The sequence below is a fragment of the Diplotaxodon limnothrissa genome, linkage group LG19, assembly GCF_057381915.1.
Source record: "Diplotaxodon limnothrissa isolate DT_005_m linkage group LG19, D_limnothrissa_male_GT1.1, whole genome shotgun sequence".
NCBI lineage: Eukaryota > Metazoa > Chordata > Actinopteri > Cichliformes > Cichlidae > Diplotaxodon > Diplotaxodon limnothrissa.
Genome location: NC_140614.1, coordinates 25,494,090 through 25,515,185, shown reverse-complemented (window position 1 = coordinate 25,515,185; position 21,096 = coordinate 25,494,090). Strand labels below are relative to the sequence as shown.

Below are 21,096 nucleotides of genomic sequence, written 5' to 3'. Positions count from 1 at the left end.
AGGTTTTGTTTTTGTGGCAGACAAAAGTATCTGACAACACTTTATTTTGTGTTGTCAGATACAAGGGTTACACACAAGCTGCTTAGTGATGAATTGGTAAATTCAGTGGCTGAGAATCAGATCCAACAAGAAAATGATTGGTGTGCACCACTCAGTGTTTCTGAATGAGACAGGTGCACTGCGAGTTTTCTAAATGAAAAGGATCTTAAGCGGCACATTTGTTCAAATAATATTCAAATGACAGACCATCATTGTGGCATTTGCTTCAAAAAGTTTGTGTCTCTTTCTAAATTCGCAAAGCATTATGCTGTCCACACAGGACAGAGGCCACTTAGGTGTGGCATTTGTGGTCTTCCTTTCCCCCTCCTGCTTGGCAGCACTTTATTCAACATCCTTTGATAAAAAATATCTTCTTTGCGCATGCACATTCACTTGAAAATAGTCTATTTTGTTACGTGTTCCATCCCTTTTTTTAACCAATTATTTTTTCTTGCGTTGTCGCCAAAATAAAAAGCTGATTTAATTTTCCCAGCAGTTTCCACACGCAACAAATACGAAACCAGGGGGAACGGAACGGATTGCAAGCTTTCGTAATTAGGGGACGGTTTGAGGGACGTACCTTTTCAGGAAGTTAGTCGCACACAGCGCGTTTGATTGTGGAGGTACATAACCAGCAGTCCGACGGCAGTTACATTCATGCTGAAATAATAATAATAATAAAAAAAAGGTTAGTGAGCTAAATTCTGGTAACGTTATACCACTGAACTGGAGTTAATATTGAACGATTAACGAGTCAGTTGTGTCTAAATGCTACTAATTAGCTATATCACCTCATTGAGAATGCTAACAGTTACTAATGTCATGTTACTACTTTCTGAACTCGTAACTCTTAATTTGATGTTAATTAAAGTACAGGAAAGTCAGTTAGTTCGTGGTTATGAAACCTCTTAGTTTACTTTTTAACCGAGATTGTGAACTTTCTCAACAGTAAATTACCCTGTATTAGTCCAGCTATCGTATATTTACAAAGGCTCAAGTTGAAAACAGATACTTGTATCAGTCGATACTTTAAAACAAACGATTTCTGCGCTTTTTCTTCTTTTTCTCACAGTCGTCATTTTATTATGGCCACCATGGAGAAAGAAACCCCTGCTAAAAAGGCTGCTACTCCGTCTGTATCCCAGATAAATGCGGAATATGTCACGCAGGTAATCACAGCATTTATTTTCTGCATATGTGGTTCAGTACTGTGTTGTGAAGTTTTTCCATGATGCTGGTATGCTGAAGATAAAAAAAAAGTGTCCTGATTTTCTTTTGTTGCATTCTTTGTCATGCTAAAAACATAAAGACAGCTTTGCATGGAGATAAGATAAGATAAGATAAGATAAGATAGAACTTTATTAATCCCTCGGGTGGGTTCCTCTGGGAAATTCGACTTCCAAAAAAAGCACAGCAACGACCGAAGTTACAGTTACAGAACTGTTATATATATATATACATACACACACACACACACACACACACACACACACACACACACACACACACATATATAAATACAGAGACAAATATAAATAAAATATACAAAGGGGATAAATAGAATAAATAGGAATAAAAAATAAAAATACAAGTGAATTGCACATTTCAAGTATTGAGTCTATTGCACTGTTGACTATTTACAAAAAGTATTGCACAAGGTATTGTACAGTGAGGTGCAGAGGCACTACAGCTTAGATAGGATAGGCCAAATGGCTGTAACTATGGCATATGTTCAATTAACAATTTGTTGCATCTTCCATGTTTATATTTAATACTATGTGTGATTTTTCACATTTCCCCTTTTCAGTTGTCTAACAAATATTGGGCGCCTCATGCAAAGAATAAACTACCTTTTGACCCTAAGGTGAGTTATTTGCGCTTTTGCAATTTAGAGGTGTTGGTATAACTTTTATTAGTGATAACCAGTCACCAGGGCTTTTGGCAAACAGTGTAACATTCAGTGATGAAAATTGCCACAGTTTGTGCTCCATTATAATGCAGTGCTTATAATTTGGATCAAGTTCAAACAAAAATAAAGTAAAGGTTGATATTGGAACTGCTTATTGGCCTAATTGTTATTTTAATCCTTGGTATCAGCCCAGAGTGGGAGCACTGTAAAGATTTGGTCATGTATCTAATAGAGATTGATTTATCATTTATCATATAGTTTCAGATAGTAAGTCAAGTCAGCAAACTACCAAGCGCATGTTTGTTAACGCTAAATTTCTGTGCTTTTATAATGCTTTGAATGTTCTTTGTGGGGGGGTTAGGTGATGGAAGATGTTTACGAGAAGGAGATTCTCAACTCCAAGTAAGTGAATTTTGAACTTTCTTCCCCTATGAAACACTTTTAAAAAAAATATAAAGGACATATTTCACTGTTCATTGTTTTTGAGTTATGCCCATTATATTTTCAGATTTGCCATTAGGAAAATTATGCTGCTTGAATTCAGGTAAGTTATTTTTACTGGATTTTCTTTATGTTATCATTTAAACAATCACTGGAAAAACAGTGATTTGACAACACTACTTGCTACATGGATATTAATTTGTTATTTCTAATATTTCAGCCAATACCTTGAAAACTACCTTTGGGTGAACTACACTCCAGAGGTTTCCAGCAATGCCTACATCATGTCCATTTGTTGCATTGTCAATGAGAAGTTCAGAGAAAATGTTCCAGCCTGGGAGGTAAAAAAAGCAGTAATTTGTTGAAGTTTAGCATAATTATCATTAAATGTTGTCTATATTTGATTGTGTTTGCCACAGCTAATGCAGGAGCTCAGCTTTTTACTTTTTCTATTGTTTGCTGTGTTTCAGGTTTTCAAGAAGGAACCAAGTCATTTTCCATTTTTCTTCAAATGTGTGATGGAAGCCGTTCTGGCAGATGAGCAGGCTGGTCTTACTCTGAAGGAACAAACTGTGCTTCTAGTCTTTATGGACCACTGTTTCAACAGTCTGGTGTGTACCACTACACTGATATCTTATAACTAAATATTCAGAGAAGTTAGAGTTATTCTACTACCACAGTGATGTCTGTGTTATTGTGAGTCATCGGTTTATATTTTAAAGACAGTATTTATATATTATAAAATGACATGACTTGTCTATTTAAGCCAGGTTAGTGTCTTAAAATGTAAAGCCAATTACATGATGATTTAAATAATACAAATTAAGACACTTTCTTACACCATAATGGAAGCAATGTCAGCATACACTGAAGAGGTACAAGGTTAAAAAATGTTTGTATATCTCTTGGGAAATAGTTCTACACAACATTTTAATATGGACTTTCTTTACGTCCTAATAGTTTTTAAAAGGTTTTTAAAGAGCCCAGGTGACTATCTCTTGGACTTTCACCGTGATCATAGAATTATGATCACTGACAGGTCAGGTAAACATCACTGATTATCTCTTCATCATGGCACCTGTTAGTGAGAGTGATACGTTAGTGAGCAAGTGAACATTTTGTCCTTATAGTTGATGTGTTAGAAGCAGGAAAATTGGGCAAGCATAAGGATTTTAGCAAGTTTGACAAGGGCCAAATTGTGCTGGCTAGACAACGCTGGCAGAGCATCTCCAAAACTGCAGCTCTTGTGGGATGTTCTCAGTCTGCAGTCGTCAGTATCTATTAAAAGATACAGGGTCATGAGCAGCCAGGGTTCACTGATGCACGTGGGGAGTGAAGGCACCGTGTGGTCTGATCCAACAGTCGAGCTACTGTAGCTGGTTCTGATAGAAACGTGTGAGAATACACAGTCCATCGCAGTTTATTGTGTTTGGGCTCATCAACTGGACAACGGAGCAATGGCATAAGGTGGCCTGGTCTCATGAATCACATTTTCTTTTACATTACATGCATGGCTGGGTGCGTTGCTTACCTAAGGAACACTGGGTACCAGGATGGACTATGGGAAGAAGGCAAGCCAGCAAAGGAAGTGTGATGCTTTGGGCGATGCTCTGTTGGGAAACCTTGGGCTCTGCTATCTGTGTAGATGCTTCTTTGACATGGACCAACTACCCAAGCATTGTTCCAGACCATTTAGGTCCATTCATGAAAACTATGTTCTCTGATGCGTGTGGCCTCTTTCAGCAGGATAATGTGCTCTGTCACAAAGCAAAAATGGTTTAAGAATGGTTTGAGGTGTTGGCTTGGCCTCCATATTCCCTAGATCTCAGTCCAGTTGAGAATCATGTCCAATCCATGGCGGCCCCACCTCATACCCACAGGACCTAAAGAGTCTGTTACTAACATCTTGGTCCAAAATACCACAGCACACCTTCAGGGGTCTAGTGGAGTCCATGCCTCAACAGGTCAGGTCTGTTTTGGCAGCAAAAGGGGTACCAACACAATATTAGGCAGGTGGTCATGATGTTATGCCTGATGTACTGGTACTGGAAAGATAAGTAAGAATTAATGCAATTATCTTTACTGTCCACTAGATGGCAATAATAGACAGGACAAGTCAATTTGGGTGATCTCCATCTGTATCCTCTGCAGTTGCATTAAACCACAGGCAAGCACTGCGGATGTTTCACTTAAAATGTGCTGTGATAGCCTGCTGCCCTTTGATTGTATCCCATAAAGGCCTCTAAATAATTTAGTTGGAGACTCCTACTAGGGATTGAAGTATAATATATTTTTTTAAGTATAATGCACAAAGCATTTTGACAACCCCCACCTCTCACACTTAATCTTCCCTCATTTTTTTTCTTTCTCTCTCTCTGCACTTTCCTCCCAGGAGGTAGATTTGATCAGAGAGCAGGTGCAGCAGCTCATCTCTCTGCCAATGTGGATGTGCCTCTTACCAGTAAGATGTCAAACTATTATCGTAATTAAGAAGCTGTGGTGTTTATTGGCACACCAAGTAATGTTTGATAATTCTAAAGGAATGAATTGCTTCCTTGCTATGAGACTAATCCCTCTTTACACTCATTTGTTACTCATTTGTTTCTGTGATTTTTACAGTCCAGACTCCAGCACGAGCTGAAGAAAGTTCCAAAGCTGCAGAAGTTCTGGAATCTAATCAAAAAGAAATCTGATAAAATGGATGCTGACACAGCTGAGCAGTAATGATATTTGTGTTCAAAGAAATCTATACAGATTTAGAGAATCTGTTTCTAGGTTGTTCTGATTTACTTTCTTCGTGTTTCCTCAGGGCAAAGAAGGAGAGGACCTTCCTCTCGGCTCTTATTAAAAAGTTTCACGGAGTTCTTGCGTCAATTCCACCAACAGGTAAAAAAATGCTTGTATATCTCTTGGGAAATAGCTCTACACAACAATTTAATAAGGACTTTCTTTACGTCCTAATAGTTTTTAGAAGGTTTTTATAGGGTCTAGGTGACTATCTCTTGGACTTTCACCGTAAATAATTGGTCAGATCCATAAATCTCAAAAACATAAATGTGTTTAAGCATTCTCTTTGTAAAATTAACAGATACATCTGTGTGCATGGCCCTCTTTTATAAAGCTTAGTCATAGTAAGATTGTACTCACATGCACAAGCTTTATTTCCACTCTGGTATTTATCCATAAATATACACTCCTTTACTTAATCATTTGCATAATTAAATGCTGTTTGCACCTCGAGCTATTAGACACAGCAGTGAATTCCACAGCAAACAGAAGTGCTTTTTCACTGTAAGTGTAACTAAGAGACGGAGATGTTGGAGAAAAAGAAATGTGTTCTGTTTATTGAATCATGGTTTAAAGTAAAACTGCTGATCTGAGAAATGCAAGCCAGATGAAAAAGTGGACTTGATTTGCTATACAAATATGAAAAACGTGAAAAAATTACATTTCTTTATAAATACGAGAACCCCGTGGTACGATATTGTCACAATTCATTACTCGTGATATTTTTGTTATTTTTGTTGCAAAATGAAATTGCCAAGCATGCCGACACTGTCACTAAAACCTGCCATAAATGTTGCCAAAGTTGGAGTCGGTCTGCAGTTGAATGGGGGTCAAGTTGTCAGTTGCATGCAGTAACTGGAAAATCACAAATCGCATATCTGTTGCTTTTTGCATCGACATAAATTCCCATTTAACTGTTACTTTTGTGCTTACGAAACCTTTTGTTCTATTAGCAGCATAACCAGAATACAACCAGCTTGCAGCCAGTTGAGCTGAGTTCCCTTGAGTTGTGCTCACTGACAAAAACTCATTAAGACTGGCAGTGTCAAGCTGATTTGTCTACATTTATCAACTAAATAGCAATTATTTGCAAACCTTTGACAATCTAGGACGTGACCAGTGTTGGATGGTTTTTCAGTTGAGCTGATTTAATTAAGTTTGCTAAGCTAACTCAAGATGGTGGTGCATGAGATGAGCCCTTTTGTTTGCTAGTAGCAGTGTTTTAATTCATTTAATAAAATATTGAAAATTTGGTGTTTATACAATGTTGCCACAAAGAAAATGCGATTCTATGCTGTATCGGTACGTGTGAAAAGCAGAAATGGCTAATTTGACACAACATAATGCATTATGTTTTCCAGCTATCCTTTCTTCTCTCTCTTTCTTCTCTCTTGCCTTGATGCAGTTTTTAAGAAGAACAGATGAGATTTTAGTGCTTAAAGGTCAAGGTCATCATGGCCTCCAATGCATGAATATGCTGACTATAATGAAATTCCACACAAAAGTCTAATAAGATAAAATGGTCAACTAATGCTTTTTTTATACCCAAAAAGGTCAAAGGTCACTATGACACCGTAATGTTCTGCACAAACACCCTTCTAGTTTTTACAGAATGCCATATCTCAGGAGCAGGAGTGAAATTTGTGAGAATATTTAACATTTGATTAGATACTGGATTGTCTTCATATAATCTCTGTGTGTTATATGAGTCTGGATAGAAATGGATGTAAACTGTTGCCAGTTGCAGCACGCCTATTCTTTCTTTTCGAGTCGTGCAGCTGCCCAAGGAGGATGTGCTCCAGCTGCCACACAGCCAACGGCGCTCACCGCTATGTTGTAATGCAGGCCGACACACAGGCCCCCCACCTGAATGCTAAAAACAGAATGTGTGTATTTGTGTGTTTAGATAGAATCAAACCTGACAGATTAGATCAGAATCTAAAACCCAGTAGGATCCACATCACTCCAATACTTACTGCATGGCTCAACTTCTAAGTGTACACACACACTTACACACCAGCATGCCTAATGAGAGCTGGGGACCCAACATGCTGCTGTGCGAGCCGTGCAGCATCTCGTAGCGAGGCTCACACACTCAGCATGGCACTTTGGCGTTGTCCATATGCGTTTGCTGTCCTCGTGTCCTTGTTGAAAACTACACATCGCCCTCTACAAAGCAACATCTAATATTTCCTGTCTTTTTTGGGTTTGTCTATTCATCATATTTTATCTTTTGCTGTGAATGTGGATTTCCTGAGCCAAAGTTATAACCTGAATTATGCCCTCTTATTTTCCACAGGGCCTGTACCCATGGACCAAGTGCATTACTGCGAGAGATTCATAGAACTCATGATTGATTTGGAGGTAAAGCACAACCTTCTTAATCATACATTTCTCAGCCATGTTAATTTTTTATTTATGTTGAGAGATAATGCATTCATTCTTAGACTTGTTTCTATGGGACTTTCAGTACAAGGGTAGTTCTACAGTATTTTTGTAATCATGATATCCTGATGAAGGAAGCAGTCTAGACTTAATTTTCTGCAGATCTCATTTGTTTGTCTTTTGTCCTTCACATTTATAGCTAACTCATGTCATTAACAGTCACTGGATAAATGATCTGCATCAGCTTTGCTCTCTGTGCTTCTCTCTTTCCTGTCTGCAAAGCTATGCACTATTTGAAGCAGTAGTCTGATCATAGTATGAGAGGTTATTTTCAGCGTGATGGCTTTTGACATGTGCTACAAACTGTAAAGTATAACAAAGCCCAATGACATAATGTTTGGGGACATCCAATTCCCTTTTTAGAAAAATGATGTTTGAAGGAACAATTTATTTAAAATATCCTTGTTTTGTTTTGGGGGGATATTTTTGGTTTGTTGGTGTCTTTAAATTTATAACAGATTGCAGATTTGAATTTATTTTCCAATGTCTGTTTTCTGTTCTTAATTTAACTCCCGTGTGCTCGACTGTTGCCTGGAAACTTGAGGAAAAGGTCTTGTAGGTGAGAGATAGTTATTTAAAAGTGTCAGTTTCTTTCGGCTGTGAGCTGCAGCGTTATTAGATGTGAGATCTACAAAAAAAAATGTATTCCACCAAATCTCAATGAAAATCATGGTGTACTATTTGCAGCTGCTAAGACACAGTGTCACGTAAGATTTTTACGCCTCCTGCCTGGGCAGACCTGCTGTTACTAGTGAGTGAGCACAATGGATGTCATCTGGCCCTCTGCTGACAGGCTGGCCTTGCTGTTTCTGGCAGTGGCTACTAGCTGGCCAGTTGACTGTCCCTAGACTCATCTCCTGTCCTTCAGCACTATCATTGTACAAAGACTCAGTTGCCTGAAATCCATACTTCTACTCTCTGATGACAATATGAAAATGATTGCAGAGAAAAATACACCTATTATCAAGCCAGTTCTGTGTTGACTGTCAGAACCGTGTTGAGATCAGAGATTGCTGTTGCATATAAAGGGTATCTGTTCTTTCTCTCTTTAGGTCTTACTCTTACTCCAGCACATGCTGCCTTGAACATCACTTTTCCATGATTGATATAGATATTTTGTTTGTGTTTTGCCTCACAGTTTTGTATTTCATATTTGGTTTCACATTAGTGTTCATTTTTCCCCTTTGCAGCACTCTTTATAGTGTGAATCTGTATGCTCTAGTCACTCTCTCACTCAAAAGTGTTCTTTGTTATATTCTCACCAAAGCAGGTCTGTTATCTCATTTTGACAGGTCTCCTCTGTTCTTGCCTTTATGTCATGTTCCTGTGCTGCAAGCATCAACCACATAAATCATGAATATAGACGAGAGTTAGACAGTTTTTGCCATATTGTCTTCACATCTTTCTGTCAGAAAGCGAAAAATAAGACAAACTGTCTTATGTTGAAAAATAACCTCAAGACGAAAAAACGGCAATCAATAAGATGCCTTGATAATCACGATGCTGAAAAATATGGTTGTTCGCAAACCAGTAAAGTTTAGTTTAGTGTGGTTTACTTTGTTATCGTTTGGAGGTGAGGATTTATTTCCACAAACATGGTTTCATGTGTGTATAGGCACTGCTGCCCACCAGGCGTTGGTTCAATACAGTGCTGGATGACTCTCATTTGGTGGTCAGATGTCACCTCTCCAGCCTCACAAAAAGAGAGAAGGAGGGGCATCTCTTCTGTCAGGTACAAAAATAAGCAAATATGCATTAAAACTTGTCAATGACAATATTCATGTTCACAAAGAATTAATTGTTATTTCCTCATCTTTCTAGTTGCTGGACATGCTGAAGTTCTACACTGGTTTTGAAATCAATGATCAGACAGGAAATGCACTGACTCAGAAAGAGATGACCACTTTGCACTATGACAGAATCACCTCACTGCAGGTAAGAATTATATAAAATGATTTTCAGATATATGATTTCATTTGCATAAACTATATGGATAAAAGTACTGGGCCAGCTACACAGCAGGAGCTGTAGGTGTAATGCTTTGAAGCTTCCAGCACACAGTGCTGATGTTAATACCAGTGGTGGTTTAGAGCTGTTGAGTTATTGAGTCTATTGGCGTACTTTTATGCACCTCAGCACTCTGGAACCCCGCTCGGTAACTTCATGTGGACTGCTGCTTCATGGCTAAGTTACGGTGTTTCCTAAATGCAGTAATACTACTTACAGTTGAATATCGAATATCAAAGAGGGAAAAAACTTGTTGCAGGGGTAATATAATACTACATACAAATGGATGCACGGTTAGGTGCTTGAGTTATACACCTGTGGTAATGGGACTGAAAAAAACAGAATTCCATGTAATGTAATGGAATACTTTTGATTTTCCAGCATGCCTCATAAGCATCTTTAGTTTTATATATCAAAGTAACTGTTGCAGAGAGAAATGTATGTACCAGAGTATCAGATCATTTTTTTTCATAGTTGTAATAAGAAATGAACTCTTTCCTCATCTTATGCTGAATGTGAATATAATGACTGAATAAATAAGAATGAATGTAAAGTATTCAGGACTGTTGATTTTTCTATATATATCTTTATAAATCACATTTTCAGTAACTATCTCAAGAAACTATTTCATGGAAAAAACAGTTATGTATTATAATGGTGATGTGTATCTAGACATCAGTGTCTCATAGCACTGCTTATTGGGTTCTGTCTTGCAGAGGGCAGCCTTTGCTCATTTCCCAGAGTTGCACGACTTTGCTTTATCCAGTGTTGCATCAGTAGACACCCGAGAATCCTTGACCAAACACTTTGGGCATCTCAGGTAATTAAAATCATTTAAAACAAGTAGCATGTTGTAAATGATGTGATGGGAGGATATGCATCATAACTGCTAAATTAGCTAGCAATGGAACATTGCTTTAGCTGGCATGATTGCTAATGTGTAAATATTTTGCATGTTTATTAGAGGCTTTCTGTGTTCATCATTCTGCCTTATTTTCAAGTACCTTTTGACCTCGAAAGCTCAAATTCTCCGCGTATAGGTCCAAAAGAATCAGCTCCTAGCGTATTGCTACCATGTTCAGAGGTTCTCCTGAACACCATAAAGTACAAGTTACAATTGAAACAAAGAAGGAAAAAAATGTAATAATAATGAGCAATATAGTAGGATTTTTGCTTACACAACAATCCCACCAGCTGAGGCCCATGTCCATGATTATCTTGCTCCTGTGTTGTAATATAGCAGCTCCACCATTGCTGTCTGACTTCCTGCTAAATGGCAGCTAGTGAACCCTTGAACAGGCAGCTGGTACCAGCCGGAGAGAGAGGCACGCCTCATTAATCTAATCGATTTGCAGTGGCTTGAGAATAAACTCTTGGAACAGCTGTGTTTGTCAGATCATATTAGCTTGCCAAGGAGCCAAAAAGCACCCTCACTTTGATGAACTGGCCTGTGTGTGTGTTTTCACTTGTTCACATGTATATGAGAGTGAAAAGAAACCGATTCATTAGTAATTTGTAATTACTTTAAGATTTTATCTTTCTTGAAGTTGACATTTTCAAATTACTGACCAAAACTTTTTTTAAGGTCTTTGTGTTTGGCTCGGCTTTATTCTATTTCACCAAGTGATTACTATTTTGTTTTTACTGTATGGAAGTTCTTTATTTGTGATAGTTGTTTAAACAACTCAAAATTAGTCTTAGCTGGCAATGTCTCGATATACATATTTCTTTCCACATCAGTGGTGGATTATAAAAGCTTAAACCCCATATTAAATTTCTTTGAATCAGGCAAAGGGATATGAGCCGAGCTGAGCTGAATCAGGTAAAGACTTAGCTGAACCATTTTGTGCATTTCTAGGAGCAGGAGCTCTGCTCCATTTTTCCATAGAATTAAGGTTTTGAATATAGCAGGACGGCATTGTTCACTGCTCCACAACTGTCACCAAAGCAGCTCCTGGGTTACTCCAAATATACGATCAGATTTAACGAGGCACTTTTCATCCAAACAACTCCTGCTAATGCCAGTTTTTTCCAGCAGTACTACCCATGGGCTAAGCTCCCAGTCACCTGCCGCTCTGAATTTATCCACTAAGTCCCCAAAACACACAAAAGCTAGCTAGCCCACACTTATACACACCCATACTATTACATATATACGCAAACACAAATAAACACTTTTTTTCAGGTATGTGACAACAGGTGAAGTGCCATTTGTGGCCATAAATGAACTGAATGATATTGAATTCAAACAGAAAAGAATCCTAATTGTGACAAATGTTAACCTACACTGCACAGCATATTAAAATAAGGAGTGTGATTGGTGCTCTGGATTATAGTCACTGTGGAGATGTTTGTACAGATGTTTAGATCCTTTTTATCTGTTTTTTTGTTTTTTTTTGTTTTGTTTTGCCTCTGGGACAGCTATGACCAGTTACATTATGGTTTTAAGTAGTTCAACCATCAGTACCACCTATCCCTGTGAATGTAATATCTCCACAAAATGTGATGGAAATTCTTGAAATTAGTTGTTATTGGTCAAAAGTCAAGGTCACACAACACATTTTTGGCAGTAACATGAGAATTCTTAGGTTTTTTTCCCCCAAAATCTCGCTCAGAAAAGTGTGTAGACATGATATATAGTAAACTTTAGAAAAACTCCTGTTATGCCCCCCCCCATCTGCATTTCTTATAGTAAGTTGTTGTGCTGCGTTTATTTTGTTGCTAGGGGAAGGAATGTCCACATGATCCATGGCAGGACATCCAGTGGGCCACCAAACTGCATCATTGGCAGAATTGCCACCCCACTGCTCGAGCGTGGCATCACAAGTAGCAAAATGCATGCACATACACGGCTACAGTTGGTCAGTCCACGTGTGGCTGCCCAGGCCTGTCAAAGTGTGTCCAGACCTTGTCCCTTGTTGGGCACCAGACCCTGTCTGTGTCACAGTGTGTCAGCCTGATTAAAATAGGTTGTATGCAGAGAGCCACACCTCAGCCTTCCGAAGCGGAGATGGGCTTTGATTTTCATAATCCTGTCTCATCAGTGCAGCTCGACCCCTCAACATACATGCTGACAGAGCAGGAATGCAGTGTCAAAGCAAACAGAAGCATTTTGTGCCACAGTGCTAATAAGCACTAATAAGACTTTGATGAGGCTCCTATTCTAACACGTTTACAATGTTACCATTTAGTGGATTGAAAACCATCCATGAGTGCCAAAAAATAAATAAATACTAATTTGGAATTGTCAGACCACAGGACAGTTTTCCACTTCACCTCATTTTGAAAAAGTCTGTTCTACTGTAACAAAAGGTGGCAGCATTTCTTTGTCTTGTTTATATTAGATTTTTCTCTGCATCATAGACTTTGCAGTTTCTGCACATTTACTCATGCAGTTAATGACACTGACAATTGTTGTAGGAGCATACCCTAGCACATGGAGGGATTCCACTGCAGAATGGTGTCTTATTTTAAGTAATGCAAGATCATGGCATTTCAGTATTGTGCAAAGTAGATTATAAAATCACTAATGTCTTTGCAGCTGTATATTAATAAACACAATTAATTGTTGAGGATTTTCCCCAACACTGTTGCACCTCTCCCCATCTTCTGAAATATTATCTTTGTACTTCTTTGAATAAAACAGGGATTTGTGTAGATTGTATATAGATGTTGGACAAATAATAGTAAGAATGTATTCTTAATTGAGAAATCCTATGGTTGGTATTCTTATAATCTTTATCACTCGAGTCTTTACCAAACATTAGACAGGATTTAGTTAATATTTACTTATTGTCATACCTGCTCTAGACAGAAGTGTTGCTTCTTTTTCTGATTTTTCTGTCTCTGTAGTCCCAATATGCTCCACAAGGTGGCCTCTTATTTGTGCCTGCTGCCTGAACTGCCTGAAGGGCAAGACACCACTATTGAGAAAGCGGTTCTGCTTGAGTTGCTGGTAAGTGCACTGTTGGGTTTACTGGGTTATGTATGTGAGCATATCAGTGTTTTTTTGTTTCATTTTGTTTGTTTTAATGACATGTTTCTTGAAATTTAAAAAATAAAATATTAAAATATTTATTCCAGGATTTGTAGGCAATGGTTAACGCCTGAGACTTTAAATTAACCCTTTAAATAAACCTATACATCAGGCATTGGTTATATGGCAACTGAGAATATAAAAGATGTATCACTGGTGTTTATAAACAGTTATTTTACAAAACATTCACTGGTCATTTGGCAATACCGTATACTAGGATTGGATTTTACATTTTAAAATAATTAATCTCATTAACTTCAAATACATATTTTATTATTGCAGTTTGACTGCACTGTCCGTTGTGAATTTGCCTTCTAATCCAATAAATGCTTCATGTGGGCATTTCTGTAACATTGGGTAAATCGTAGGCAGGACTAATATGATGGAGAGTCATTTATTTATTTCCTTTCGTGGAATCTCTGAAGAAGCCTAAGCTTTGATTTTGCTCTGTAGTCACCCTTTGCTTGCTCTCCTAATGTTCTCTTTCAAAACCTCTCCTGGAATCTGGGGGACCCTAGTTTGTCTAGTCTCTCCAATACACACTTAACTGTTCGTGGCAGACCTCTTCATCAAAGTGGTTATTTCAAAGCACAATTACACATAAGACGTGACGGAGAAGAGCTGTGTCTTATTTATCTGAGTCAATTTTTGCAGGAGACTCTTTGAGGGCTTTCATTTGTGTGTGCATGAAGTTACGCCCTAAAACCAACATCCTTGCACAGATAGATTAAAAAACAAGTGTTTGCAGGACTGTAAGCTACAGCAAAACAGTTGACTGAACACAGTCATTACAGACAGCATATAGGATGAACCAGTTATAAGGATAGCAGATGACAGCATTTTTTTTACAGTTTATTTTATTGTTGATATTATTTATCCTCCCTTTATGTCAAGGAAACAAATAAATCCTTAGTATAAGTAACTGTTTTAAATTGTTTCAGCTCTGCATCACATCTTCAGACATCTACTCAGTGCAAAATGTTTCTGACACATCAGATAAACATCAGACATCTGTAAACATTGTGTTATTTGCATGGCCAAGCAGCTCCTGTAGGTGTAGGTGGCACAGTACTCTTTTTCCATATAGTGTAGATAAATGAGGCACAGAGAATCAAGAGTTCAACAGAAAAAAAAACCCATTTAATTTGAAAAATGAAACTATATTAAAGGCCTATAACTTTATGTCTAAAGGAGGAAGTAAGATTCCTAAACATTGGGCCGATAGGGCAGTGCAGCATTTGCTTATTGACATCTTCTCTCCAAACATGTTCTCAGTGTCATTTTTCTCTCTTGCTGTTTGCCATCCACGTACAGGTGTCTTGTCATGAGCGCAGAATCTCTCAGATTGAGCAACTTAACCAGATGCCCCTTTATCCAACGGAGAAGATAATCTGGGATGAGAACATTGTGCCAACAGAGTATTACTCAGGAGAAGGTGTGTATTATAAATGAATGTGTGAATTGTTACTGAGTTAGTATGTCTGTGCATGTATCTATGTGAGTTGACATGAAATAGAATACATGCTACTATATCTGTCTAATCTGTGCCTCATATTTGCATATACTAAATATATACCCACATTCTGTGATATTCTGTTATATATGCAGTGTTATAACACAAGGTCTCACAGACGTTTACATCTGAACATGCAGACATCAGTTATTAGTTTTGTTCTGTCTTTTCAGGTTGTTTGGCTCTACCAAAGCTAAATCTCCAGTTCCTGACACTCCACGACTACCTGCTGAGGAACTTTAACCTCTTTCGTCTGGAGTCCACCTATGAGATCAGACAGGACATAGAAGATGTGATTTGGCGCATGAAACCATGGTGAGATGTCATCAATTTTGTTGGCAGCACAGAACACTTAATCTATAGTGCCTTATTGTTTTCTTGATTAAAATATGCAAACATCATTGAAAAAGTAATAGAAAGACATAGTTTGAAAAAGGAATGATAAACATTGGTGTTTCTTTTAATGCAAAAATGAAGCATTAAATAATCTATAGCATACTTTGTGTTTTTAGGTTAATTAATGAAGAATTGTATCCTCTGTCTACCTGTCACGTGGTGGCGCAGCACATTGACAATAATTTATGGCATTTGGTTCACCACATTTTAAAACCCATTGCTTAACATAATAAGTGCTCCCATTATGTCAAGTGATGTAGCAACTTGCTTGTTGTTCCTGCAGAAGTAAATAAGTAAGCAGTAGTGCCATGTGTTGCCCTAAATCCAGCTGATTTCCATTCTTGACAACAGCCCACAGCACTTGTCTTAAGTTCTTGTTGTGTTTGTCTTTCTAACAGGCAGTCAGAGTATGGTGGAGTGGTGTTTGGAGGCTGGGCGAGGATGGCTCAGCCAATCACCTCTTTTTCCATAGTTGAGGTTGCCAAGCCCAACATCGGAGAGAGCTGGCCTGCTCGTGTTCGCGCAGATGTGACTATCAACCTCAATGTACAAGACCATATCAAGCATGAGTGGGAAGGTAAAAGTAGCGGACCATTATAAAGTCAAACAAACTGATTATGAAATTGACCCTATTTCAATAGATTAACTACACATTCCATATTACCTTGGTATACTTTTAGTTTTCCTGTTTTTCCCCTCTGTACAGTTCTACAGGGGTTTATAATCACCATAAAGTCTTCCTGTACTGCTGTTTTCTATCCTGTCAGGCTCATGACCCTTTTTTCTGACTTTACCACAGAGCGTTTGTTTTATTTCCTGGTCATTTTTCTTACTATCTCTCAGTGTGGTTGATGAGGCAGCTATAGATAATGTCAACAGGAGCTTGACAGTTGTGATTCACAGGGAACATAAAACACACACCGAGGCCTCTGACTGGCTCTTTGCTATAGCTTTCCGGAAAAAGATGCCAGCTCAATGTTCCTAAGCAAATGTATGCCAGTGCATTTGGATTGATTACTAGCGAAAATGAATGCTATAGGGGGAAAAAAGTAATCGCTATATTTCTAAAAAGGTGATTTTCTGCTGGATTTAAAAAAAGCAAAATATATATATATATATCACAAACTGAAAACTCTGTTCTCTCTAAAACTACTTTTATAGTTTTATTTATATTTTGTATTTCAGTAAGTGTTAGATATTACATCCATTCTTTACTTCCAGTAGCTCTTTCCCTAGAGCTTCAGGTTTTAATGATCAGGCAAATGTTGACATGGTGGTTCATCTTCTTCCCCCACCATACTACATTCTCCCATCTTTTATCTCTAAGTCATTTCCTTTCCTCTTTTTGCTATAAGTCTAACACCCATAAACCTTTTTCCCCCCCTGCAGGTCTGCGGAAACATGATGTTTGCTTTCTGATCACGGTGCGCCCCATGCTGCTCTACGGCACACGTTTTGACCGGCGTCAGTCATTTGTGGATCAGACTGGCCTTGTGTATGTGAGAGGCTGTGAGGTGCAGGGTATGCTGGATGACAAGGGGCGTGTCATCGAGGAAGGTATGCTCATATGCGTTTGCGCCTGTATACGTAGGCTCACACACACAGCAGTGACACCTGACATCCATCCACCTATCAGATCTGTACACCGTCAGCCCTAGCAGCTAATCCTCAGGAGAGGGTCAGACTGGTGTTGTCATGGTGACTGTCACTGTGAAACCTGGCCTTTTTCACCTTAAGACTTCATTAACCTGTGGTCAACAATGACACCTGAGAGCTGCTGGCTCTCCTCTTTGTTCTACTTATTGGATTTAACTGAAGGGCTTGCTCTGGTTTGCTTTATCTATAAGAGGGCACTTAATGTACTTGTCCTGCAGAATTAAGTAATGTGGTACATAAGCTACAATCACCTTAGATGAAAGTATTGCCAACAGCAGCAGATTGTGAAATTAAAAAAAAACATTTCTGCAACAGTCCTTAAAGTAATCTTGGCTGATTCAGTTTTTGGTTGCAAGTGTGGGAGTCAGAACATGTGTACATGTGTTGAAACATCCTTCCCTTATTCTTTCATGACGTTTTATATATGCAGAGGGGAATGGCTTTAGAAATAGACATGCTGGGGAACATGTCCTGCCAATGTTGGCTTGTTTAAACTTTCAGCTTCCCAACAGGGATAAGTGGTACTTTGGCTTGCTGTGTGGAGGGGAGATGTCACATAAATCACTGGGCATTTGGTGAATGTACGGGGGGACGACGACACAGGGCAACGTGTGCATTTTGGGACACTCGTAGCTAACTGACATACCATTTTATAAAACTGCTCAAGTGTAGAACATTTATATGAGCTACGATGGTTTAAATGTATTTTTAATGACTTGAACAATGTATGTCCCTTTATATTAAGTATTGAGTTAATCCCACCTTTTAACAACTGACAACTTAATACAAAGGCATAAATATATTTTATAACAGCTGAGACACCTTACTCCAGCTCGCTACATTGTTACTGAATAGTGTGGAGGGTGTAGCTTCCACTCTTAAGCTATCACCACACTCATTTTGGTAAGGTGGATTTTATTGATCCCCACATAACTGTGCACATTTGCACATGGGAACACATGTCAGAATTGGAGTGGATTGGTTTCTGCTATGTGCCCTGCAGCTCCACACAGATTCTATTTAGAAATCTGTGATAGCTGCACACTGCACCACACAGGCCCCCTAATGGGAATAGGCCTAAAGCCCATGGCCAGTCAATCAAGTGTAATGTAATTCCTCTTCCTGAGAAGGCATTGAAAGTCTTAGCTCTTTTTAAAGGGTTTTATTTTTTAATTTGAGAATATATGAGTTTAATTACTTTGACTTGCTCACAGTGACTCACTTAACATTGATCTTTATTCTTTTTCTCTGTCCTTAGTTTTACTTTCCTGTGTTTAGGATTAGGATAAAACTTTCTAACAATGTTTCTAAAATGCTACACTGTTTCTGATTTTTTTTAAGGTTATTTTTTTCATTATTTCATTGCTATAATAAATAATCCTTGGTACTTTGGTTTAGGTCCTGAACCAAAGCCCAAGCTGCGTGGAGATGTCAGAACATTTCGTGTATGGCTTGACCCAAACCAGTACCAGCAGGACATGACCAGCAGTATTCAGAGTAACACCGAAGACCCATATGAGACTTTCAACATCATCATGAGACGCAAACCTAAGGAAAACAATTTCAAGGTTTGGATTGCTTTAGCTTCAGACCTTGAGTTCTGCTTCTGTCAACATCGCCCTGAGTGATGTATCACTGTCTTTAGTGTTCTAGCTCTGAGATTGGGGCCAGGGTGACTCTGAGGTTGCCACACAATGAGTCCTTTTCAGTGGTCCCTCTAACTCTCGTCCAAGGCTTTTCTTGTAGTATTAGTATTAGTATTTATTTATTTATTGTCATTGTCAAGAACAATGAAATTGCGTTTGGGGCTTCCATACAACCCAAAAAAAAAGAAGAAAATAATAAATACCCCTTAAAACCCAAGTGTACATATTCATCCCAGTCTGTGCAGTGGAAACAGTCCTGAAGCATCGGAATAGCGTCCTGCGGCCATGTTCTCACGGTTTTGGTTGTAATCCCAGTGCTCTTGATCTTTTGTGTGTATATTGGGTGTAGCAGAAGGGAGAGATGGTCTGACAGACCCAGGTGGGGATAAGCCTGGGCTCTGTACGCATTCGCCATGTTGGTGTACACCTGGTCCAACGTTCTATCTCCTCTGGTAGCACACTTCACATTACGGTGGAAATTGTGAAGTACAGATTTCAGGTCCGCGTGGTTAAAATCCCCAGCCGCAATAAAGACACTGTCCGGGTGTGCTACCAGGCTGTTATTGATGCTGCTGCTCAATTGTGCTAACGCTAGCTTAGCATTAGCATCTGGTGGAATGTAAACAGCGCAGATGTAAACGGCAGAAAAAAACTCGCAGTGTTTCAAAATGTTGAGATGCTTTCTGTGAACTAGCTTGACTGGGGTACACATAGGGTTGCCAACTCCCTGAAAAATAAATAAGGGACACCTCGTGGCCAGGGCCGGGCGACCCAGTTGTCTTCACCCTTCCCAGTGTGGTGAATTTTCTAGCTCTTTTTTTGTGTGTGAAATTATTTTTTTAACCCTTTGACTTGAATTTGATTTAAGTAGATGTGTATTCTTTGTGATATGAACACATGTGAAACAAATGATCATTTAGCCATTTATTTTTAGCTCAAAATGACAACATTAACACAATAAAACAGGTCTCTTTCTTAAACAGAAGCCTGTCATGCTTAACTTTTGAGAATATAAGTAAATCTTTCTTTAAAAGAACTCTGTCCTGCTTAACTTAAAATAATAGAAAACAATAGAAAGAAAAATATTCTTGTAACAGTGCACATTTAGTGCATTTAGTACAATCGGCTTCAGTTGAAATATTATTTCAGCTTTTCTGATGCTAATCAGCTGCTCCTGTTTGTAAACCCTTTTATGTATTAGTCATCTATTTGTTGTAATCATCTATCCTTGCAGTTGTTTATTACACAAAATAAATTATATTATCACACTTCTGGCCACATAGCGCTGATATTCATTGCACATGCCCATATTAACTTTTTCCAGCCAGGTGTTTTCCTTTTCCCATTCTTCCCTTTCTCTGAGGGGAACAAACATTGCTGCTCTAACGCTGGGCTCACACTGTGCGGTTTTAGGCCCATTTTGAGACTATTTTTGAGTGATCGGACCGATTTTGGCCTTCATCGTGCATCGTGTAGTATACGTGGGGTAACGAGAAGTGATTAACACCTCACGACCAGCTCCCGATCATCAATCGCTCGTGAGGTTCTCACCACAGCCGCTCACACTGCTCGCGCGCAAACACGTAAACGTCGGTGAAAAAGACGTTGCAGCACGGCTGTGCAGCGTGTGATCTGGACACAAGCGATGGAGGCACAACTTGTAGAACTTTGGAAAGCTCATCCGAGCCTTTTCGATGTGGCATCACAAAATTATCACGACCACAACAACCGTGAAAACAGTTGGATTTACACTGCTGCTCAATCACAGCTGCCTGATGAGTGTTTTTCATTAGCAATTTAGCAAAGTTGATGGTGGTGGTGTGTCTGTGTGAGTGAAAGAGGGAGAGCGACAGATTTTCTGTTATAACCTTCATGTTATGGAAGCACAGTGTGAGCACTCAGGTCGCATCAGAGCATCGGGCCGTATAGTGTGAGACCTGCATCGTGACCTATGAACTTCTAACCCCTGCGAGTCAATCGTGCAGTTTGAGCAGGAGCTGAATAACGTGACTGAAAAAATCGCACAGTGTTTGCCCAGCTTTAGGTGTACTGTCGTCCGAGACTTGCACCGCCGTGTCGGCGTTTGTTTCCCTGTTGGCCATGCTTCTTGTTGTGGTCATCTGTTGTCTTCCGGTATTTTCTCCGTAAGCGACCTTTCCTCGACCAATGAGATGAGCGGTAATCTGAATTGTCATACTCGAATTGTCATAAGTGTGCTGTC

General features: G+C 38.9%; 1 protein-coding gene across 1 annotated transcript in view; it reads left to right on the top strand.

Annotated features, from left to right (window-relative positions):
- The first annotated feature begins 648 nt into the window (after nt 1-648).
- Nucleotides 649-21,096, top strand: part of aqr (aquarius intron-binding spliceosomal factor) — a 49,085-nt gene continuing 28,637 nt past the window's right edge. The window contains exons 1-20 of the mRNA XM_085379243.1: nt 649-727; nt 1,112-1,208; nt 1,847-1,903; nt 2,310-2,350; nt 2,457-2,492; nt 2,610-2,730; nt 2,860-3,000; nt 4,782-4,850; nt 5,009-5,109; nt 5,199-5,275; nt 7,476-7,540; nt 9,237-9,353; nt 9,443-9,556; nt 10,345-10,448; nt 13,481-13,583; nt 14,979-15,099; nt 15,351-15,492; nt 15,972-16,150; nt 16,963-17,130; nt 18,628-18,797. Of these exons, the coding sequence (XP_085235369.1) occupies nt 1,125-1,208; nt 1,847-1,903; nt 2,310-2,350; nt 2,457-2,492; nt 2,610-2,730; nt 2,860-3,000; nt 4,782-4,850; nt 5,009-5,109; nt 5,199-5,275; nt 7,476-7,540; nt 9,237-9,353; nt 9,443-9,556; nt 10,345-10,448; nt 13,481-13,583; nt 14,979-15,099; nt 15,351-15,492; nt 15,972-16,150; nt 16,963-17,130; nt 18,628-18,797 (2,010 nt within the window). The 5' untranslated portion in view covers nt 649-727; nt 1,112-1,124. The remainder of the gene's footprint in view (nt 728-1,111; nt 1,209-1,846; nt 1,904-2,309; nt 2,351-2,456; nt 2,493-2,609; nt 2,731-2,859; nt 3,001-4,781; nt 4,851-5,008; nt 5,110-5,198; nt 5,276-7,475; nt 7,541-9,236; nt 9,354-9,442; nt 9,557-10,344; nt 10,449-13,480; nt 13,584-14,978; nt 15,100-15,350; nt 15,493-15,971; nt 16,151-16,962; nt 17,131-18,627; nt 18,798-21,096) is intronic.